This window comes from Aspergillus lentulus (assembly GCF_001445615.1).
Source record: "Aspergillus lentulus DNA, contig: Alt08, strain: IFM 54703, whole genome shotgun sequence".
Lineage (NCBI taxonomy): Eukaryota > Fungi > Ascomycota > Eurotiomycetes > Eurotiales > Aspergillaceae > Aspergillus > Aspergillus lentulus.
The window spans coordinates 2,017,186-2,039,496 of NW_028322118.1; the positions used below are offsets into that span (position 1 = coordinate 2,017,186).

General features: G+C 50.7%; 8 protein-coding genes across 8 annotated transcripts; 4 read left to right on the plus strand and 4 right to left on the minus strand.

Moving 5' to 3' along the window:
• Positions 1-441: 441 nt before the first annotated feature.
• Positions 442-2,695, plus strand: ALT_3915 (alpha-glucosidase; the record flags this gene model as incomplete). Its single annotated transcript, XM_033562431.1, has 9 exons — positions 442-831; positions 883-1,012; positions 1,075-1,113; positions 1,169-1,284; positions 1,342-1,445; positions 1,497-1,768; positions 1,819-2,047; positions 2,105-2,381; positions 2,444-2,695. 9 exons carry the CDS (start codon positions 442-444, stop codon positions 2,693-2,695), a joined length of 1,809 nt encoding a protein of 602 aa, XP_033418322.1.
• Positions 2,696-2,928: 233 nt separating this feature from the next.
• Positions 2,929-3,917, minus strand: ALT_3916 (NAD(P)-dependent oxidoreductase; the record flags this gene model as incomplete). Its single annotated transcript, XM_033562430.1, has 2 exons — positions 2,929-3,819; positions 3,870-3,917. 2 exons carry the CDS (start codon positions 3,915-3,917, stop codon positions 2,929-2,931), a joined length of 939 nt encoding a protein of 312 aa, XP_033418321.1.
• Positions 3,918-4,430: 513 nt separating this feature from the next.
• On the minus strand, positions 4,431-6,137 carry ALT_3917 (glycosyltransferase family 1 protein; the record flags this gene model as incomplete). Its single annotated transcript, XM_033562429.1, has 3 exons — positions 4,431-4,848; positions 4,907-5,536; positions 5,587-6,137. 3 exons carry the CDS (start codon positions 6,135-6,137, stop codon positions 4,431-4,433), a joined length of 1,599 nt encoding a protein of 532 aa, XP_033418320.1.
• A 1,475-nt stretch (positions 6,138-7,612) lies between these two features.
• On the minus strand, positions 7,613-12,598 carry ALT_3918 (putative MFS-type transporter C530.15c; the record flags this gene model as incomplete). Its single annotated transcript, XM_089599656.1, has 5 exons — positions 7,613-8,034; positions 8,087-9,502; positions 11,659-12,039; positions 12,114-12,480; positions 12,548-12,598. The coding sequence occupies 5 exons, from the start codon at positions 12,596-12,598 to the stop codon at positions 7,613-7,615; spliced, it is 2,637 nt and encodes an 878-aa protein (XP_089455994.1).
• An 817-nt stretch (positions 12,599-13,415) lies between these two features.
• Positions 13,416-14,747, plus strand: ALT_3919 (UDP-glucose:hexose-1-phosphate uridylyltransferase; the record flags this gene model as incomplete). Its single annotated transcript, XM_033562426.1, has 4 exons — positions 13,416-13,516; positions 13,578-13,762; positions 13,826-14,591; positions 14,642-14,747. 4 exons carry the CDS (start codon positions 13,416-13,418, stop codon positions 14,745-14,747), a joined length of 1,158 nt encoding a protein of 385 aa, XP_033418317.1.
• A 202-nt stretch (positions 14,748-14,949) lies between these two features.
• Positions 14,950-15,452, minus strand: ALT_3920 (Erg28 family protein; the record flags this gene model as incomplete). Its single annotated transcript, XM_033562425.1, has 2 exons — positions 14,950-15,312; positions 15,390-15,452. The coding sequence occupies 2 exons, from the start codon at positions 15,450-15,452 to the stop codon at positions 14,950-14,952; spliced, it is 426 nt and encodes a 141-aa protein (XP_033418316.1).
• Positions 15,453-16,165: 713 nt separating this feature from the next.
• ALT_3921 (ketoreductase) lies at positions 16,166-17,257 on the plus strand (the record flags this gene model as incomplete). Its single annotated transcript, XM_033562424.1, has 2 exons — positions 16,166-16,342; positions 16,397-17,257. The coding sequence occupies 2 exons, from the start codon at positions 16,166-16,168 to the stop codon at positions 17,255-17,257; spliced, it is 1,038 nt and encodes a 345-aa protein (XP_033418315.1).
• Positions 17,258-20,108: 2,851 nt separating this feature from the next.
• Positions 20,109-21,906, plus strand: ALT_3922 (sugar porter family MFS transporter; the record flags this gene model as incomplete). The annotated part of the gene is made up of 3 exons (XM_033562423.2): positions 20,109-20,319; positions 20,380-20,492; positions 20,548-21,906. The coding sequence occupies 3 exons, from the start codon at positions 20,109-20,111 to the stop codon at positions 21,904-21,906; spliced, it is 1,683 nt and encodes a 560-aa protein (XP_033418314.1).
• Between the last annotated feature and the right edge of the window lie 405 nt (positions 21,907-22,311).

The window sequence follows — 22,311 nt, forward strand, 5'->3', positions numbered from 1 at the left end:
GACGCACGAACGTTACAAAATTCAAAATCATCTCATATCTGGGGAGAAGTGGTATCTGTTCTGCGGCTTTGTTTTCCAGTCAATTTCTAACGGTCTTGTTGAGGTCATAGGATGGTCATTTTGTCCGACGGATATCTATTCCATGGGATGTCCTTCCTACGCTTCGAAAATATATCATCAATGATGGTGGCACCGTCAAATAGATCATCTTGGGAGGCAAAATATTGCCCCAGCTGTATAAATGACTGCTTATTCTTCCATGTCAATTCGCTCCGGCCAAGGATGTTTCAACTGAGACGCTTTCTTCTTCAGAGAGACTTCCGCTGTGGGTTGCGAAGCTTGACTCCCACATCTGCCAGACCTTCTAAGTCACATCATCAATACTACCAACCTCCAATAAGTTCTCTCATCAGACACAAACCTTTTTCGACAACCGCAAAAATGTCATGTCCAACGACTCGGAACAAGTGCGTGACAGCGTCCGGCACGTACAAGCCGCAAATTCTCGATATGGATCGAGAATGGTGGCGAGAGATCATTATATATGAGATCTACGTGCAGTCGTTCCAGGATAGCAACAATGATGGCATTGGTGATCTTCGCGGCATCATCCAGCGGCTCGACTATCTGAAAGATCTTGGGGCGGATATGGTGTGGCTGACGCCAATCTATGAATCACCCCTTGAAGATCAAGGCTACGACATTGCAAATTACAAGGGTATCAATCCCATGTATGGGACTATGAAAGACTGGGAAGACCTTGCTGCAGAGATTCATCGGAGAGGAATGAAGATAATGATGGACATGGTGTTCAACCACACCAGTTCTCAGGTGAGCGGATCTACTGCCGAAACATCATTACTTTTGCTAATAGTTGGCCAGCATGCATGGTTCTTGGAGTCGAAGAAAAATCGAGACAACCCGAAGAGAGACTGGTACTTCTGGCGAAGGGGAAAGATAGGCAAGAACGGAGAGCACTTACCTCCTAACAATTGGGAAAGTCTGTTTGGAGGTTAGCAAATCTCTCTATTCAGCCAGCCAAGCAACGCACTATCATACTAATGCAACACATAGGTCCGGCATGGAAGTATGATGAGCATACAGACGAATGGTGTAAGTCTTCCAGATATAGGGTTTACCCCAACGATAGAAGGCTCACCAATAACAGACATGCATCTGTTCTCGCCATCTCAGCCAGACCTTAATTGGGACAACCCTGAGGTACGGAATGCAATCTTCGATGTGATTGATTTCTGGGGAAGTAAAGGAACGGACGGCTTTCGGGTAAGCCAGCCATAACCGCCAAACAGAGATGCTTCTAACGAGACCTATCTGTCCTAGTTTGATGTTATAAACCTTGTCTCCAAGACACCCGGTCTCCCAGATGCCCCCATTGTGAACCCTGATAAGTACGAGCAACCTGCCGTGCCATTATTCACGAACGGGTAAGCCTCCTAGGGAAGTAACTCGAAGCACCGAGTTCTGACAAGATCCAGTCCCAATATCCACAAATACATGCATGAGATGAATCGCAACGTGCTGAGCAAATACACCAATTGCACAGTAGGTGAAATGCCGTGTGGTGTGGACGAATACGAGTCCAGTGAGTATGTGGCCAAGGAGCGCCAGGAGCTCTCCATGGTTTTCCAGTTTCACCATATGGATCTGGATGGTGAAAATGGAGACAAATGGAAGCCTCGCAAGTGGGAGCTCTGGGAATTCGAGAAGGTATTCAGGATTTGGCAGCAGCATATGCTGGGCAACAACGGTAGGTGACCGCTCAGTTCATCCTTGGGAAGCAAGAGCTGAGAGACCCAGGTTGGAATTCTCTGTATCTTGAGAATCATGACCAGGCCCGGTGTGTGTCACGATTTGGCAACCCTGATCCGCGGTACAGAGCCGTGTCAGCGAAGATGTTGGCCACAATCCAGCTCTCTCTGAGAGGAACCCCTTTCATCTACCAGGGCCAGGAATTGGGTACCCCCCATCCGCAGAACTGGAAGATTGAAGATTATAACGACGTTGAGACCCATGCATACTACAACGCGTAGGCTATTCGCAGCCAATCTTCCCTTGGTTTATCATTTACTGACTTATTTTACAGTCAGTACAAAGCTCGCAAGGAAAAAGATCCCTCCAAGGAGCCTGACATGTCCGATGTGATGCATGTCATCCGCCTCAAAGGACGGGACAATGCGCGTACTCCTATTATGTGGAATAACGCGCCCAATGCAGGCTTCACCTCACCAGATGCCAAACCGTGGCTCCGAATGAACGATGAATATGCCGATATCAACGTCCAGGCTCAGGATCGTGATCCTGACTCGGTCCTGAACTACTACAAGAAGCTGTTGCATATCCGCAAACAACATCCGCTGATGGTATGATTAATCATAATGATCAAATGATGAGGTAGTCAAGCATACTGACCGCCGGTTCCCAGTGGTACGGAGTTTATATTCCTATCAATGCGAGTGACCCTAAGGTTTTCTCTTTCCTCCGGACGCAAGGGCCGTGGCGCACCTTGATCTTCTGCAACTGGTCGGCGGAACACTCCGATTTTGAGATTCCCGAAGAGATTGACATTGATCTGGCTATCATGCTCATCGCCAACTACCATGTGGATGAATATCAGCTGCAGCAGAAGGTCCGACTCAGGCCATATGAGGCCCGCATCTACTCCCTTCGTAACTAAGCAGGTAAGGCATTTTAGAGGCAGGATAAGTGCAAGAAGTTCATTATGCATTGCCGAGATTGCAACAGACTGCTTATCGCTGGCTGCAAACCTTCTCTCCTTTCAGGCGCCTTGCATCTATCCATTAAATTGAGTTATATTCATTGACATAATCTAAACAGAACGAAGACTTCCATCATCAACTCGATTGTTATTTCAGTAATCCTGATCTGTAGCTCATATATTCCTAAAGCTCATTGCTCGTTCTCAAACGGTAACCCCGACTCCTTCCGAATAGCTCCATAGACAGCCGCGATATCCCCTTTCTCCCCCTTCTCGGCCTTGACCTCCTGCAGATACCCATCCGTGACCTCAACACTACGCAGCCGCATACCAGCCGCCTCAGCCAAGCTGGCCGCATGCCGCAGGTCCTTCCGCGCCAAGTCCACCGCGAAGAGCGGCTCCTCACGCTTGTAGTAGTCGCCCGTACACATGCGGTCCGCGTATTTCGCGAACATGCCCCCAACCAGCGCATGCATCCACTGCTGGTAGACATCGGCCCCGAGCCCGGACTTCTCCGCCGCCACGAGCCCCTCTGCAATTGACTCGACCGTGTTGAGGATGAGCGTGTTGCCCAGGACCTTGAGGGTACTGGCGCGGCCGACGTCGTGGCCGCTCATGTCGATTGTGGCGCGGGCGGTGACGCCCTCGAAGAACGGCCTGAGGCGGTTGATGGCGGCTGCATCCCCGGCGGGTACGACGACCAGCTGGCCTGCGTCTGCGAAGGCTGGCGCGCCGAAGACGGGGCAGGCGATGAAGGAGGCGCCGCGGGGGGTGAGGGCGGCGTGGATTCGGCGGGAGGTGTCCGGGTGGACGGTGGAGCAGTCGACGACGACCTTAGATGTGAGGTCGAGGGAGGAGTCGGCGAGGATGGTGCTGATTATCTGGTCGAGAGCGGGATCGTCACCGACGCAGATGAAGATGATGGAGGCGTCCTTGACGGCTTCGGGGATGGTGGAGGCGACGGTGACGGGGGCTTTGGTTGAGCCGAGGGATTCGGCGAATGCGGAGGCTTTGGCGACGGTGCGGTTGTAGAGGGTCAGAGAGGACTGGGGCCCTTTTTGAGCGATGTTCTTGCTCATCCCCTGGCTTGTGTTAGCTTGTTTATCGGGTGGGGGATGATTTGAAGGTATACCCGTCCAATGTTCCCGAGGCCAAGAAAGGCTACGTTTTCACCAGCCATCTTCGCAGGTAGACTAGGAGGATATGATATACAGCAGGACTGAAGTAAAAAAAAGGAAACTCTTTGAAGACGGTAGTTCTAGATGCCTTCTCTTGTTGTATGGAAACAACTGCGGGGCAAAAGTAGACGGTGCGGGGAGAACACAGTGTAGATAAGCCGGTACCGGCGAGAAGATGACTTCAATTGACGGTCTCCGTGAAGGAAAAGTGAGGGGAGAATCATTCCATTTAACTACCTAGGAGCATAAGGCACATTTCTCTGTGCGTCCTCTTTGACTCAAACAAACGCTGTCCTCCGATTTCTCCCTAAGCCGTTAACGGCATCCGTCCTGCCCGCGCGGTCCGCACGTTCCCACCTGTTCTGAGTCTCAACCACCTCCAGACTTTAATCTCAACTCAGCAACAGACACCTCCCCAGACTGATCACACTGACTTCTAACCGACCTCTACTTCGCCGCAACGTCGTAGGGGTCGGTTAGAAGTCAGGGAAGGATGCACAGCTGGACAGCTTCCTCTAGTACAAGGCGTTCAGAGTTCCCAACGCGCTCTCCTGGGAAGTAAGCTCCTCTGCGGTTCTCTCCTCGTTTCCGGCTGGGACCTGCTGGACATTCACCTCTTCTGCCTGGTCTTTCTGTTGATCCTTCTTGTCTTCGCCTTTCTTCTGAGCCTTGATAACCTCAATTATTTTCTCGCACGCGACGACACGTCCTTCCTGAGGGCCCAACTGGGCGGCAAGTGCATTTGCGTTGGCAAAGATTCTGGGACTGTCATTGCTGGCCAAGACTCGAATCAGAGCGCGTCCCAAGTGCTTTCCATTGATGGCTGGAGCGGTCTTTCGGTTGGCCCACACACCAATTTTCAGCCACTCAACGCGGGCAGCGAAGTCGTAAGTGTCGAACCAAGTGGGAAGGATGACCTGCGGAACGCCAGCTCTGCGAAGTCATCGTTAGTCGCAGCTGCAAGGACGGAAGTGTTGGCTCGCAGACTCACCTGATTGCCTCATGGAACGAATTGGAACCGCCATGATGAACGATGCATTCAATGTGGCCGCTCATCAAGAGAGACATGGGTTCGACACGCAGCCAGTCAGTGATACGCACGCGTCTATCTGCGATAGCGCCGCGGATGCTCTCGAATGCCTTGTCCTCAACGTTGATCTCCGGATTCCATTTCAATTTCCAGAGGATCTGAGTCTCGGGCTTTCTCTCGAGCAGCAAAGCTATGCCCTCAGCGAACTGTCTGGCCGTTGCATTATTGAACACGACATGAGAGCCAAAGTTGGCGAGGACAGTGGGACCGCGACGGACAAACCTGGCCAGATCCGCATTCTCTGTTTCCAATGCGTCCCAAGGACGGACGATGGGGCCACAAAGGGTGAAGTTGCTGGGGACACGGCGAGAGAACTCGTACTCTTTCTTCGAGGGCACAAGAAATGGGGTTTTGTCACCGGAGCGGGAGATCATACCAGGGGTCTTGCCGCTGAGTTCGTTCTCGTTACGGTATCTCTTCAACTCCTTCAGCTCAGACGAATTGTGGATAGCCAGTCCAAGCCCCAGAACCAGAATGGTGTTTGGAATGACCTGGTGCAGGGGCAAAGGGTACAGGTAACCGGAGCAGAGACTATTTAAGTGAGTCAACACAAGAAGTCGCTGCAAGATGAAGTTACTCACGCGGGAAATTTCCAGAAGTTCCCGAGCTTTGGCTGACAGTGGTCCTTGAGAGTATTGGGGCTCAGGACGAGATACGGCATCTTCAGCTTGAGGCACGCATCGATGGCCGGAGCAAACAATGGATCAACCACAACGACAACTGGCTGAATGTCCTGGAGGACGGAAAAGCACTGGAAGTATACCGCCATGTACTCGCTTCCGTTCCAAGGTGCAAGAGCGTTGATCAACACAGACTTGTACGCGCTCATGGCGCCCCTCAGTCCGACACGATGAATGTTGAAAGTACGGCGGTTACCGACCTTCTGGATATACGCGTCTTGCATCGACAGTCCGCACAGCGGATGGAAAGTAGCTTCCTGCTGAGCGGATGCGAGGCTTTTGGCGCGTGCATTCATCATGGTGACAGTAGGGCCCAGCACGGGGAAGGAGGCGATATGGACATCATACTCGGGACGAAGGAGGAACTCATGAGCGACAGCCAGGCAAACAGAAGACTGTCCCAGCTCACTGTTAGTGAGGAACAGGACTTTGGCTTTCTCGCCTTCGTCCATCTTGACTGGACCTTGACTGCAATGAACGTGATGAGACTAAACGAAACAAACGAGACGTGATGAAGCAAAGAGACTTGATCGTGAAAGATGATACACTTGGAGCTAAGCGAGCAGCGACGAGAGTATGAGCGAATGGGTGATTGTGGAAGAAAGTGATGGTGATGAGAGAAGGAGAAGAGAAAGAAAAGTGAAAATTGTGTTCGTGTGTGTGTTGATAAAGAGGTGAACGACTCAGCGACTCACAGGGCACATGACGCCTAAGTACGCTGTCACGGCGATGCGATATCTCGGCGTCAGTCAGAACTGTCAAGTGCTGGAGCTTTACTACTCATAGGAATACTACGCCCTGGCGGCGATGTACCAAAGTTGAAAAGAACCATTTGGCCGCACGGTCATGTTCATCAAGCTACAAGGGGCAATCCTCTTTATTCTATCTCCATACACTGGTTTCCTTATGCCCTTGAAATGATTGCAGCGACAAGAAAGCCAGAACATGGTCATCTACCAACAATAAATCGTCCCCCCTGATGATTTCCAGGTCCCTCTACCAGCCGCTCGCTGCCCCAGTCCCCTACAATGCAGGTATCTATAGACATGATCACTATACAGCGATCCCTATCATCCATCGTAGCATAGGAAGTCGAGTCAATTGCCACGGGAAACCATATGAGTACACGTAAGAAGCCGAGATTCAGACAGACCCTTCGCTAACTACTACGTCGTTTCTAGGAGCCCAGCAATCGCACGACATAGGGACCTGTCCGAATCCCGGATGGCTGACAGCATGACGACGCATCCATCAAGCGGCTGAGAGGCATCTACAATACTCGTAAGAGTCATCTCAGGCCTCGGAAGCGACATCCGACTAATGCCGTTCATAACTCATGTCAGAGATGTCTGCGGTAAGCCTGCGTATAGACGGAATGTACGCAAGCGCTCGCGGTGCAGGTCCTTGATGGAATTGATATATGAGTCCGCTGCAGGTATAGACAATATTTACGCAACATCGACTCATGGCAATACAGATGTTTGGATGATCGGGGCTTGGAAGTCAGGAGCATAAGACACAGCTACGTCAATATCGAATCAGAATCTTCTTTCCGAACGAGGTGTATATGGCTAGGACTACGTTCCTGTATGTCCATCGCAATTGTGCACCTTGCTTCGTGTGACCGATGTCGGGTAAACTAGTGATTGAATGTTAATTAGGTTCTGTCCGATCTCATCTATATACAATTGGGTCAGGTTACTAGGTATGAATGACTTGGAGATCGTGGTACGCTAAAGCATCCACAGACAAGTGTTCGGCCGACATGTCCTGTGGAATAGCACGCTCGCTCTGCTCAGCAACAGCCAGGTAATCTGCGCGGCAAGCAGGGATCCAATTTGAACTTGACGGAGAATGAGTCAAGTGATAGAGGCAGACGTGAGACATCACTGCGGTATGACAAGCTAATGCAAAATCACTTTTTCAACTAATCCTTCTGACAATGTCCACTGATAGCAGAATTGCGAGTGTTTATTCGATCGATATCATACGGATTCTCCTCGTACTGAGTCGCCGTGCGACCCAGCGAGCGCCCAGACATCTTCGAGGCCCGAGACGCCCTCCTACCCATATCAATCGCAGATGGAACATTGGACAGGCTGCCAGTCTCACTATCGCTTTCCACATCAACCGCAGCAGCCTCCACCTCAGCATCGGCCTTCTCGAGGATAGGCTCTTCGCGCCGAGCTTCCTGCTGAGTGCTCTGCGTAAGACGTTGCATGAACGCGTCGGCCTCCGCGGCGTAGCGGCAGCGCTTCCGGATGCGCGCGCCGTATAGATAAAACACAATGGGTATCGGGACGCAGGCTAGTGCCAGGAACGCAGGAATCGACGACGCCCAATGGATTCCTGAGAAGCAATCAGCAAGATGACAGAGGAAAAGTGATATCACGTGACTTACCCAGCCCTGAGTAGAGGTAACTGGTGAAGAGAGGAAAAGCTGCGCCAAAGAGGGACCGGAGGGCGGAGTTTGCTGCGAGCACAGATGCGGAGTAGATGGTATATGCATCGATCAGGTAGTTGAATACGCTGAGAAACACGAGAACTAGCCCGAAACCAAAGGGTGCTCCGGCGGCAATCGCGACCATCCAGTGAATTGAGGGCGAGTTGGTCCAGGCAAACCAGAAAAGACCGATAGGCAAGGCAATGGCGCCGACGATACTTGGAGGTAGACGGACCTCTGGAGGAAGGCGACCCGTTGTGTGTCTGCATAATTTGGCGTAGTGCATGTTCTCTGGAAATGTGTAGATGACAGCGATAATCATACCGACCAGGATTCCTAGAAATGCCAATCCTCCAATACCTTCATTCCAACCGCGGGCTTCCTGGAAGACGATCGGGAAGGCGGCAAAGCAAAGGTATAAGATGCCGTAGATGATGGCCATATAGATGCAAAATAGAAACACTATAGGCTCACGGAACAGGAGACGCCATGGCCGCGACAGTGCTGTAGTCAAAGTTTGCTGCAGTGTCAGCTTACCTCGTTCGATGTCCAGCTTACTACGGTAGACCTTGCCACTCAGTTCAGAGAGCTTTTCGGCGCGCCTGCGCAAGAGAACTGGGGCGTATGTTTCGGGCAGGAACACGCAAAGACATATCCAAATGACTCCCGAAAAGATGGCCAGGAACCCTTCCACCCAGCGCCAACCAGCGCCGGAGCCAAGAAACCCCCCGATGATAGGACCGATAGCTGGACCGCAAAGAGGTGCGGCAGAGAAAAGGCTGATAGCAATGCCCCGTTGGGCAGCTGGGAACATATCGGCAATACTGCCACCTGCATTGCCAAAGGGAGATGATCCGAAGAAACCAGCCAAGAATCGCAGTATGATCAATGTTTGTATATTTCCAGAGCCGGCACATCCAGCATTAAATGCAGTAAGTAAGCAAAAAGTGATGGTGAACACGTTGCGGCGACCAAATACTTCGCTCATCGGTGCCCAAATCAGCGGTCCAAACGCAAATCCAAGGACGAAAAGGGATATTCCTAGAGTGGTGACTTCTCTTGAAGAGCTCAACTCTTTCATCACCTCCGCCATGCCTCCCGAGTAGGCAGATGATATCAGCGCAATCGCCAAGGTAGTCAAGGAAACCAGGATCGTGAGCGACCATTTCAGAATAGAGCTGAAATTCATCGGATTGCGCGAGTCACCAGGAATCCAAACAACAACAAAGGGATCATCATCGGTGCCTCTTCCAGCGTAAGGATGATTGATCACTTCGTCGGTGACCACCTTTTGATCAAAGACCAAGCGCCAATACGGGATCTTGGAGGCTTGGGGCGCCTCGCCCTCAAAGCCAGTCATAGTCGGCGCGGTGACTGGTAGCGATGTCCTGTCAGAGTCCGCATACCAAAAGCTACTAGGTTCATATTCAATCTCAGAAAGTCCATAAAACTCACCTGTCAATTTCTGATTCGATTGGAGATTGCTGAGATCATTTGGCCTGCGCTCTGTTCTCTGAATATTAGGATGACTCCCTTCTTGAATGCGTCTTCATTCCCCTTCCCTGTTCGCAACTCGAATGAAGATCGCCAGGTATATTTTGAAGGCATAATGAGATGATATATGGTAATGGTATCAAGTGCCGAAAGAAGCCTCGGCAAGAAGCGAAAGACAGACGGAATTGATTATAATCCAACATATTCACGAATCAGAGATTGCAGGGATCTAGTTTATCGCCTAAATCTCAGTTAGTCAATAAACCTTACGCAATAATACTGAAAGCTTGACTGTTATTCGAGACTCTTGTAGATTGCGGGTCCAGTATCCGCGAGATGAAAGACATCAATACGCCTCTGTCTCCACCGGGACTCTTGAATTCGGAGTCTAAAGTAGTGACCATTATCAGTGACCAATACAGTTGGAATTGATTTCTCGGGATCCCGGCAAGATGTTGGATGTCCACCAGAAGTTCATTCTGCAAAAGTTATTTTCGGACATTGTAGGGACTCGTAAGGTAACCTAAAGCTGCTCGATTCTTTTCATCTCTGTTGTAGAAACAAGCAACGGGACCCAGGGCTCGGCAACCGGGCCCAGCGCTGCGTACCTGAACCGCTGGAATAGGCCAGCTTCCAGAGAAAATGGTAGATGCTCAAGACACGGACATCGCCCGCTGTTCTTCGCAAGCCTCTTCTTCTTATTCTCACGATAGTTCTACCCCCTGGATAATAATGCTGCTGTGTTCGGCATCTTCGACTTATTCTGGAGTCTGGTCTCGTAACCAGAGACCGGCAAATCTTGCCGATGAGCGGGTCCACCAAGCAGGCGAGCTTCAAGATATACCCGGAAGTTTGCTGCCGAGCCAATCGAAGACTACATTGAGTTCTCAAGAGCAATGCAAGGGTTCGATGTGCAGTGTTGCTTCTTCCGATTGTCTCTGGAATGTATGATGGAGGAATAATTGTGGACAAGAAACGAGTCCTAGTTCGACGGCACTATTCCTTCTGCGACGTGAATTTTTGCGTGTGAGATCCAGCACAGAGCACTCCAGTGTTCGCTCGAACTGACTGTATCACTCTTGCGTGGAATATAAAAAATTTGCGGGGTCGAATCAACAACGAGCTCTTCGCGTTTTGATCGGTCTGACAGTTCTGAAGTGAGCGTCAGCATGGAAACAACAGGTGTCCAGATGCGAAAGAAACATGCCTTTTCTGAGCCGCAGCATCCTAGATGGGCCTTTATGAGTTTCCATCACGATGATTACATATTTTTGCCGTCGGTGTATTCAGAGATCCAAGCAAATCTGGTACCTAAAGGGAAGTAGTTGTAGCACAGTAAGTGAAGTTTGTTCACTGTGAGAAGAGTAGCTGCACATGACTACAGAGGATACCCTTTGAATGCTTGATCATTCGTCGAGCAGGTTATGCAAATATTGACCTTGCATGTCTAGACAATTGTCATTAACTATATATATGGAAGTTAACTTGCATTTAAGAGAAAGTTCCCGCAAATTGAAGACATCGATGACTCGAACTACTGGTTCTCTGATGAGAAAATATATAAATATACTGCAAGAAATGATCTCCAAGCAGCGTCTATCCACAGATGTCCAACAACGGTTCGAACCAAACAGCTGGCTCATGAATAGTCTGCGCCAAGAGGAGATATATGACCAGCTGATAATTCTATATAGGTGCATATAAAAAGTAACTAGTGGAAATACGCAAGCCACACCATTCTCCTATGACGAAAGTGCACCTGCATATCCCTTAACGTCCTGTTGACACTTTGAGAAGCTGCTAGTCGCCCTTCAGACGATGTGTTCTCGAAGATGCATGATAAGGATAAGCATCTGTTTGTCCTCAATCTCTATCCTACCCGAGCCTGAGTAAAAATCACAGCCCTGGTGTAATCTCGTTGGTCCTGCTGTGACTGTTCAACAGCCAGTAGCAGGCGTGTGGTACGGATATGCAGTTCTGCAGTGGATCGTTGTCAGCATCGGCTCTGGCTCAACGCAGTAGCGGTAACACCAGACCTTCGATCTCAACCTCATAACTAGCAGGTGGCATCTCATCGCGATGCATAAGAATAGGCAATTCCTGATGGGAGACCTCCTTCTGTCGTACCCGAAGCTTGAGGCCCACATTCTGGCCTGTATCGACCCATAGAATAGGACCGTCGCTTGAGTTGCGGGGGGCATCGCTACTACTCCTCTGTCCTTGGTCCCTTAACCAGTCTCGGAAGAGCCTGACCACGCCGTCTACGACCTCGATGGTGCTTTCAAGGAGATCGGTTCCGGGCACTACCTTCACCACACTCACGACGACGCATAGCTGGGAGAAATTCTCGAAATCTTCGAGATTAACAGGCCTTGTTACAGCCGGATCCTCTTTGCCGAGTTCACCCTCAAGGAGGTCTATCAGAGTTGTTGTCAGCCTGGTCCAAACACATGGCTTTCTTCCTTCCGGATCTGTCACGCAGGCCTCTTACCCGAAGCTGGAGTTTCCTTCGCGCTACTACCTCTCTGCTCAATGGTCACTTCTGGACGAAATCGTGAATAGAGAGAGCTCAGCCTTCCTAGTCGCTTGGCCGTGTCTACGTCCTCGTACAATGAGCCCTTCCCCTCATATCGGTCGCTTAAGCCATCTGTGCCAAGATACTTGCAGAACACGTGGGGTTCGGTAAGCTTAGAGCTTGGGTGAAAGCATTCGAGGATAAGCTTGTACTCTTTCAGGGCCGCGGCTAGCAGAAGACGATAGTGAATGATGCGTAAGACCAGGGCATGAAAGCGATGGGAGATGGTTGCTAAAGGGAGCAGTTCACGCGTGGAGAAGGGGGATAGGATGTGGACAAAGACCTAGAGTCCGAAATAAGGGATATTAGTCTACGGCATGTATTTAAGGTTATGATCCCTCCGGAAATACCTCATTTGGCAGAGAGTAAAGATGGAGTTGCGAAGTCTTGCTGGAAGCCATCCTGCTGTCCAGTCCAGCCTCGATGACGTGGGGAGCCCGGGGTTTGGACGGCCTTCATCGACAAGAGTGACAGCACATCCTAAGAGTCACTTTGAACATGAGAGATCTCTCACAATCTCATGGATAGGCGCAGTTTGGACATCAGAAGCAGACCAGATCGTGGCTGATAAGCGTTGTTGATAAGCTCAACCGAGCTGCCCCTCAATTATCCGAAGCCCTTGGAGAGGTAAAGCACTAGCCAACTGACGTCAGCTCCGAGTCAGTTGCGACGATGTGTTCGGCTCGGCGTGGGAAAATTCGGCTGCCCGTTCTTCAACAGGAAAATAGCCCGGTCGTGATTGAGCTAAGGGTACCGAGTGACATGGCTAAAATGAATTTTACCGAGGCCAATTTGGAGCTCTCCTCATATGTCTTGATTGGTCGCGCTGGTATCGGGTTATTTGGCTCCGTGGGATATCGTAGTATGCATCCGACCTCTGAATCAATAACAGCCATCTTGAATATGTTCAGATGAGGACATAACATCAAGCAGTCAGCGAACTCAAAACAGAGCAGCTATATACAGACGGAATGGCTGGTCTATCCGATCATATTCAGCCGAGCTCAGTGAATGGAAACAAAATGGACCGGGCGGAGACCCCGCGACAACTTTTCCGGAGCCCCGCCGCATTGACCGGCCTTCTGGTTGGGCAGATGACATCGAACCCTTTCTCTTCTGGACAGTTTTCCTCTTCTTTCCTCTTCTTCTCTTCTTTAAATTTCTCAAGGTCGCTTCGTCTGTCCAGTTTTTCGTTGAAAATCCCCTCAATTATCTACAATGGTTGAAAGCGTTCTCGACGACATCTCGCACCGGAGGTTCAACCCCCTCCGGGGATCTTACATCCTAGTTTCTCCTCACAGGACTAAGCGCCCATGGCAGTAAGTTGAAAAGATATTCTTGGGTGCTGAAACAACATTGACCAAGTGAACGCGCAAACAGAGGACAGCAGGAGAGCCCCTCCAAGACCACCTTGCCCGCTTATGACCCCGCTTGCTACCTCTGCCCAGGTAACAAGCGCGCGCAGGGAGACACGAACCCCAAGTATGAGAAGACGTTTGTCTTTGTCAACGATTACAGCGCCGTCAAGGAGGAGCAGGCTTCTTATAACCCTGAGGGTGGAGATAGTGCGTTCCCAGATTCAGAGACGAGGAAATGACGGAGCCGTCGCTAATGCGCAATCCTCCTAGGTGTCGAGTCATTCTTTCTCAAGGCGGAACCGGTGACGGGCAAATGCTATGTGTTGACCTTTTCTGCGGCCCATAACCTCACCCTGGCAGACTTGTCACCAATCGAGATCGTCCCTGTCATTGACGCATGGACCGAGATCTACTCGGCCCATTTGTCGCCCAAGTCTCCTCTGGCCGCCGTGGCTCCTGCGACCACACTGCCTCCCAACTCCCCCATCGCCAACTTGTCCAAGGCTAAGGAGCAATACCGGTACATGCAGATCTTCGAGAACAAGGGCGCTGCGATGGGCTGCTCGAATCCCCACCCCCACGGTCAGGTCTGGACCACTAGCTCGCTGCCTGAAGAGCCAGCGATGGAACAGGAGCAGATGAAGAAATACCGACGGGAGCACCAAGGCAAGCATATGCTGGAAGACTATGCCGCCCTGGAATGCCGGAAGCAGGAGCGTGTCGTGTTTGAGAACCAAGCGTTCTTGGTCGTCTGCCCATGGTGGGCAACCTGGCCGTTCGAAACTATGATCGTCAGCAAGAAGCACAAGCGCGCGCTCGTTGACCTCAATGAGAACGAGAAGGCCCAGCTGGCCGAGGCCATCGCCGAGATCACCAGACGGTACGACAACCTCTTCGAGACACACTTTCCTTACAGCATGGGCATTCACCAGGCGCCGCTCGAGGGCACCGATGAGGAGATTGAGTCTTCGTACCTGCACCTGCATTTCTACCCTCCGCTGCTGCGCAGCGCAACCGTGCGGAAGTTCTTGGTCGGGTAGGTTCTCTACAATTCGCGCCTTTGACATATCTGCTAATCGGTTCCAGCTATGAGATGATGGCCGAGCCCCAGCGTGATATTACCCCTGAACAAGCGGCTGCGAGATTACGTGGTTGCGGAGGAGAGTTGTATAGGAAGAAGATGGACGCATGAGGCGAGTCAGAGGAACCAACTTTTGTATAAATAAATAGGTTAGTGCTAGGAATACCCATATCTTGTCTTGGAAGGACGGATCCGGTCTCGACCTCGGTCAGCTTCGTACCGAGCCGATGAGACAGTACAGCAAACCCGAAAGGTGTAGATGAGATATCCATGTCCACTGAGAAGGTCAAGACCGAGTAGTGTTATTTCGACTCTACGCAGAGAGATAAGCTTCCCTCTGCGTCAACATCCAGGTCAATGTCGACGACGCAACAATCAGCGGGCTCACGAACCGCCCCTTGAGCTGCGCACTGCCGAAAGCCAACCACTCTCCGACAAAGTGGACAAGGGCAAGGCCAAAGCTCCAGATTGCAAGGTCGTACACAGCGGGAGTGGTGATATTGTAGGCCGCGTACATCCGGACGACGGCCGAAAGGAAGGTCCAGGTGCCAAAGGTGCGGGAGGACAGAGGGGTTGTGAGCGAGCGGCCATCAGCGGTTCTGGCATTGTAGAGCTCTGCAGCGTAGTTGTCTGAACGGTAGCATTGGAGGCTGTTGATCGCAGAGACCACGGAGACCTGTTCAGCAAGGATGGTCAGTTGTGATTCTGTTGAGATTTTGTTTACAGCAGAGTCCAGTCAGTAAACACGCGTACCAAGACGAGCCATTTTGGCAGAAGACCCTCGAAAGGGGGTAGGTAGGAGAGGAGACTGGTCATTATGTAGATGGAAATGCAATTGGTATTATATCGATTAGGTTACAGCGAGCAGTCTGCGTGGCATATGTATCTATCTTGTGGACGATAAAGGTTGAACACCAGACTAAGGGGCCGAGGCAGGTGCGGCGGACTATTGGTACAATACATACCCACTCCGCAGCCAAGAGTACCTAAGGAAGGGAACTTTAGATAACTTTGAATACCACCGAATCGTCATAGACTTCCTTAGGGATACTGAATCCTTGATATACATTAAGTCATAGAGTAATGTGTCGCATACCAGTGTGGATATTGGATACTATGTTATATAAGTTTCGTAACGTTCTGTCACTAGTGGGTCCCTGATCAATGTCTTTATACTCTATCTATAGGGCTCTATTATATGAAGTATTCGAGGTCCTTGCTATATATATACTACAGGATGAATTAAACCAGGCTACATGATGATTTCATATCCCAGTATGCATGCCATTGAATATTCGTGAGGTAGTTCCATTGAGTGTACTGTAAACAAGTGATAAGCACCTTTTGTATCAGCTGTCCGCCGTAATATGGCTGGCCGAGGATGTTCGGTCTTGGCGCGATGTTTCTCCCCAACAATTTTGACTTCTCCGCGTGCAGCGCGCTCCTTCAATTGATAATAACATTGTACTCCCGCCGACAAGCTTCTTTATCCTAACAACTACAGTGTCAGTACGGGAGTGGTCGTCGGCATGGAGTTCCTGTCGAAGTATACAGCTTGTTTGTCCAATTGGGGGCTCAACCTTGAGCCCGGCATACAGACTGTGGGCGCTGCGGTCCTGCTTACCACCGGGAGCTTGTTTATTGCTTCGCGGGTTTTGACTTTTATCAGAGTGCTATTGAGCTTGTTTGTGCTTCCAGGGAAACCGGTACGTTTGATATTACTATGCTTACTCAACAACTTCCGTACTAACAGTAGTCAGCTCCGCTCATTCGGCCCCAAGGGTAGCTGGGCAGTGGTTACAGGTGCCTCGGACGGACTAGGCAAGGAATTTTCTCTGCAGCTCGCTCGCGCCGGCTTCAACATCGTGCTCGTGTCCCGGACTGCCTCGAAGCTCACCACGTTGGCCGAGGAGATCACCACCAAACACTCCGTGCAGACCAAGACGCTAGCAATGGACTTTGCCGCCAACGACGACGCAGACTACGAGGAACTCAAGGCGATAGTAGATGAACTAGATGTCGCCGTCCTGATCAACAACGTCGGCAAGAGCCATGACATCCCTACCCCATTCGCGCTGACCCCCGAGGATGAGATGACGGATATTGTGACCATCAACTGCCTGGGCACCCTGCGCACTACGCAGTTGATCATCCCTAGCATGATGCAGCGCAAGCGCGGCCTTGTCCTGACGATGGGCTCATTCGGCGGTCTGCTTCCTACCCCTCTACTGGCTACGTACTCTGGCAGCAAGGCCTTCCTGCAACAGTGGTCGACGTCCCTTGGCTCCGAGCTCGAGCCGTACGGCATCACGGTCGAGCTGGTGCAGGCGTACCTTATCACCTCGGCCATGTCGAAAGTGCGCCGGACCAGCGCTACCATCCCGGACCCTCGGGCCTTTGTCAAGGCCGTGCTGTCCAAAATCGGTCGCAATGGAGGGTCTCCCGGCTATGCGTACAGCTCTTCGCCATACTGGAGTCATGGTCTTATGGCCTGGTTCTTGACCTGTGTGATGCAGCCGATGGGCAAGTTGGTCGTCGGCCAGAACAAGTCCATGCACGAGGCCATCCGGAAGCGTGCTCTGCGTAAGGCGGAGCGGGAGAAGGGGAAGAAGAGTACTTAGCTGGGCGGGGTTGACTTTCAGGCTGTATGTACCCTGACTAAGACAGCTAGTATTGGTGATTGCATGTGGATTAAGGTCCAATGTTGGAGGACACAGTGGCCGAAGACTGATAAGCCTATCAACAAGGATGAAAACCGAAAACATTTGTTAGAGTACACTCCACTATCTAGATCATGTATGGAACAGCCGATCTAGATTTGGTTTGCAGGCCGTCTTCCAGTGTTACGAGGTCAATGACACAAGCCTTTACCATATCACTCCATGCTCCTGCTTGATGGGATGCTAACGTCATGGTCAATGAAGTGACTAAGGACAGGGCCATGAGGATAAGAGTCAACACTGTCCTTCGGTCAACCCTCGGCCAGATATTTTGCGTGCTGCCATAAACATCTAGAGGTCCAGATCCCAGCAATGTAGAGCTCGCGCGAATATATGTAGATGGTACACTGTGCGTCCTTTACACATTTTCACTTAAAATAATTCTCGTGGACTAAATCAACACTTGCCAAAATTATTAAAAAACTACAGACACTATCACACCACACCATTCCTGCATCTTGGCTCTATAGTCCGGACGGCTCAGCATCGGACTCGGATATCCTTCTGTCTACGTCTGATCAAAGCAATGCAGTAAGAATTCTAAATCGTAAAGATTGCATGATCATTTTGCGCTTTTTCAGACAGTGTGCCCAATGCAGAGTACACCATGAGATTTGTCTCAGAAGCAACAGCTACAGCAGCAAATATTGCCACCATGCAACCCATTTTGCAAGACAATTTCGACGGTCAACACTACTGCACGAGTCGGCCCGTCACTTGCCGAGTTGAGTGAAGCGGCATGCCGAGTCTCACCGAAGTCTAAAACGGTCAACTAATCTGTACGGGAATCACCGAGCTATCAAGATTACGTCCCGAAATTCCAATCCCAGAAAGTCCGGTGAATCTCCGAAGCCTGCATATTGCATGGTACGTCAGATGGATTCCTGGTCGAGTATCTAGACTACTAAGACCAGGGTAGGAAAGAGAAAAGCCAAGTTCAATGGCGGACGATGATGCTGATCGCCTGGTTCCTGCATCTACATTGATTGGATGGGTGTTACGGAAGACTCGGACGCTAAATATAAATCGCGTTCTTACACTATGTTGTTTTCAGTTATTGATCATCAGTCTGTTGATCAACGGATGCGACCCGTTGACTGATTTTTCTTGTGGGTCTGTGGTGGTCCCATTGAGGAATCAGTAGACGATGGTAAAAATTATGGTCTGGTGCTTTTTAAGAGATGATGTTTTCAGATTTGCGATGAAAGAGATGCGCACTTAGGTACAGTTAAAGCAACTCTTGTAAATAGAAGACAATCAAATCCTACACGACAAACTGCACATAATGCACTGATCGTAGGTTATAGAGAGATTATAATGAGATTGAGATAATGACGCACTATGCTGACTATGTACAAGAAGGCCCACTATGAACTAGTAGGATGCAAATCCACCATCGGTGAACTAGAACAGGACGTGCAAAATTTTCATGGCTCGGGTTGAGCTTGCTGTGCTCAATCGGCACACCGAAATCTTGTCAATCCCGAGTCCAAATGAGTGTGCCGATCGGTCCGAGTCCGTCACCGTAGCAGTGTCAAATCATGTCAATCAGAATCAGCACACTCTCTGCTTATCTGTTCTTAGAACATTGATATCGAGAATTATCTTGGAGTCATAAGTAGTGACTAGAATCCATATCTACAGACTCGAAATGGTATAAATCCAGCACTCCTTCCCTTCGCCACTCTTTCCTGCTGTCTTTCCCGCTGTATTTCTTGTCCTGATCTCGGCATCGTCTTCTCGGGGTCGATGAGCAAAATTCTTCCCGATGGCCCCACCGAATGATCTAGTGGTCAGCTAACCACAGACTAGGCGCTGCTCTACAGCCTTGAATCATGATCTGCCTCAACCTTGGAAAGGTTTCGCTTGGCTGAGGCAGCCGAGAGAAGTACTTGCTTGTAATAATAATACTTAGTTTTAGTCAATGTTACAACACAAAAAAGAAGAAATTAAACACAAGGGAGGGGCTGATGGTGGATCCCCTGCTTGAGGCTGCTCTTTAGCTGGCCTGGACCTGAATCAAGGGACCTGAAGGGATACAAGAATGAAACCTCAAAATGAGTTGGAATCACTAACACCGCAGCTGATATACAGGCAGTATGTCTCGATTTGTACTCAAGATTCATCAAACTGTAAGACTATAATTGAAAGTGTAACTATATATCGTACTGTACTGAGAACTGTTCATCGCTCACGTGGAGTCCCAATCGGGAAATGCCCGTGGCATCACGGACTGTCGGAGACGTCGAGTTTCTCAGACACCATCTACATCATCGTCGCATCCCAATCACATCCGTCATTCAGATCTCCAAATTACTCCGTACTTCCGACTATCCAGGTACAACCCGATGGGTAATCTCTGCTTCGTGGAAATCACCTGTCCTCCTCTTCCTCCTCGCCTCCCCCTTCTCCACTCCCCACTAGAATTTTCCAAGAACACCACCCCTCGTTCTGGTCGACGCTCCCCCTAGCTTCACTTGTCTGATCTCGCTGCATACCGACCAATCATCCCCGACGAGTCATTCACTTTCCGACTCTTCCAGATGGGGTCCCCATCCATTGTGCCCCTGCCATTCCTCTGGCCCATGGGCGTACCCCGGGTGGAAGTCAATACTGCCGACGGATGAAGACTTTTTCAACGCTCTGACTGCGTATATAATTTCCCCTCACTCCCCTCTTTCCTTTTCGCTCTCTTCCTCTCTTTCTTTCCTCTATCCCCGTGAGCCTTTCCCCCTCTGGATGTACCGCCATCATGGGTGTCTCCAATCTTCTATCAAAGTTCGGCAAGCCTGCCGTGGAACAGCATGAGGACTCGCAGGCTACTACTCCTGCCCGTGCCGACTCGACACTGGAGAAGGACAGTGACCTCATTGATGACAGTCCCGTCAAGTATCTCACATGGCGGTCCTTCATCCTGGGTATTGTTGTCTCTATGGGTGGTTTCGTTTTCGGTTACGCAACTGGTAAGTTATCTCTATAGGGGTTGTCTCATCGGGTCACAATCGCTCACGATTTTACTATAGGTCAGATTTCTGGTTTCACCACCATGGATGACTTCAAAAGACGGTTCGCCGAGGTCCAGCCCGACGGATCATACAAGTTCAGCAACGTTCGCAACGGTCTTATCGTCGGTCTTGTACGTTGTCATCATCTATAAATACCGCATCATTCTTCGCTAACCACTCGAACAGCTGTCGATTGGTACCATGATTGGCGCTCTTGTCGCTGCTCCCATTGCTGACCGCATGGGACGCAAGTTCTCCATCTCCTTCTGGTCTCTGATCCACATTGTCGGTATCATCATTCAGATGGCCACCGATAGCAAGTGGTACCAGGTCGCCCTCGGCCGTTGGGTTGCCGGTCTGGGTGTCGGTGCGCTGTCCAGCATCGTTCCCATGTATCAGAGTGAATCCGCTCCCCGTCAGGTCCGTGGTGCCATGGTCAGTGCCTTTCAGCTGTTCGTGGCCTTCGGTATCTTCATCTCGTACTTGATCAACTACGGTACTGAGACCATTGAGTCGACCGCCTCCTGGCGTATCACCATGGGCATTGGCTTTGCCTGGCCCCTGATCCTCGGTGTGGGAACCCTCTTCCTGCCCGAGTCGCCCCGCTTTGCCTACCGCCATGGCCGCATTGATGAGGCTCGCAAGACCATGTCCAAGCTCTATGGCGTTGGCCCCAACCACCGTGTGGTTGTGCAGGAGATGAAGGAGATGAAGGACAAGCTGGACGAGGAGAAAGCTGCCGGCGTCGCTGCCTGGCACGAGATCTTCACCGGTCCCCGCATGTTTTACCGTACCATTCTGGGCATTGCCTTGCAGTCCCTGCAGCAGCTCACCGGCGCCAACTTCATCTTCTACTATGGTAACAGTATCTTCACCTCGACCGGTCTGAACAACAGCTACGTCACCCAGATCATCCTGGGCGCTGTCAACTTCGGTATGACCTTGCCCGGTCTCTACGTTGTTGAGCACTTTGGCCGCCGGAACAGTCTGATGGTCGGTGCTGGCTGGATGTTCATCTGTTTCATGATCTGGGCCTCCGTCGGCCACTTTGCTCTCGACCTGGCGGACCCCTCCAACACCCCCCAGGCCGGTGCTGCTATGATCGTCTTCACCTGCTTCTTCATCGTCGGCTTCGCCACCACCTGGGGTCCTATCGTCTGGGCCATCTGTGGTGAGCTGTACCCCGCCCGCTACCGCGCCATCTGCATAGGTATCGCAACCGCCTCCAACTGGACCTGGAACTTCCTCATCTCCTTCTTCACCCCCTTCATCTCCAGCTCCATCGACTTCGCTTATGGTTATGTCTTCGCCGCCTGCTGCTTCGCTGCCGTCCTGGTCGTCTTCTTCTTTGTCAACGAGACCCAGGGCCGCACCCTCGAGGAGGTCGACACCATGTACGTCCTGCACGTCAAGCCCTGGCAGAGCAGCAGCTGGGTGCCCCCCGAGGGTATCATCCGGGATCTGCACCCCGCTCCAGAGGAGAACCAGAAGCAGGAGGGTCAGGGCCAGGTCGAGCACACCGAGCCCACCGAGATCCGGGAGTAATCATTCCGTCTTCAACTCATGTACAGTATTTCTGGGGACGGCTCTGCAGATTTTTTCTTCATGTTGCATATGAATGAATCACTCTAGTTCGCTTGATGTGCATACTCATTGCAAAAGATACGGCGTTTAAACGGTTACTGGGAGCATTTAGACCATCAATCAATCAATCAACACAAATCAATTCTCATATTATCCTGACTTGTGTACAAACCCACTATAAACATTGTAACTGTCCGCCCTCTATTATTATTTGGGCATAGGCTGTAGTCACCAATTGGTAGACCTCTGCACTTTCCTTCTTGACTTAGCAATTCCTCTGGCCCTAAGTATCGTAGTCCGCGGAACTGTATACAACTCGACTACGCAATTCACTTCATCTGATAGGCGGCAGAAACACATACAACA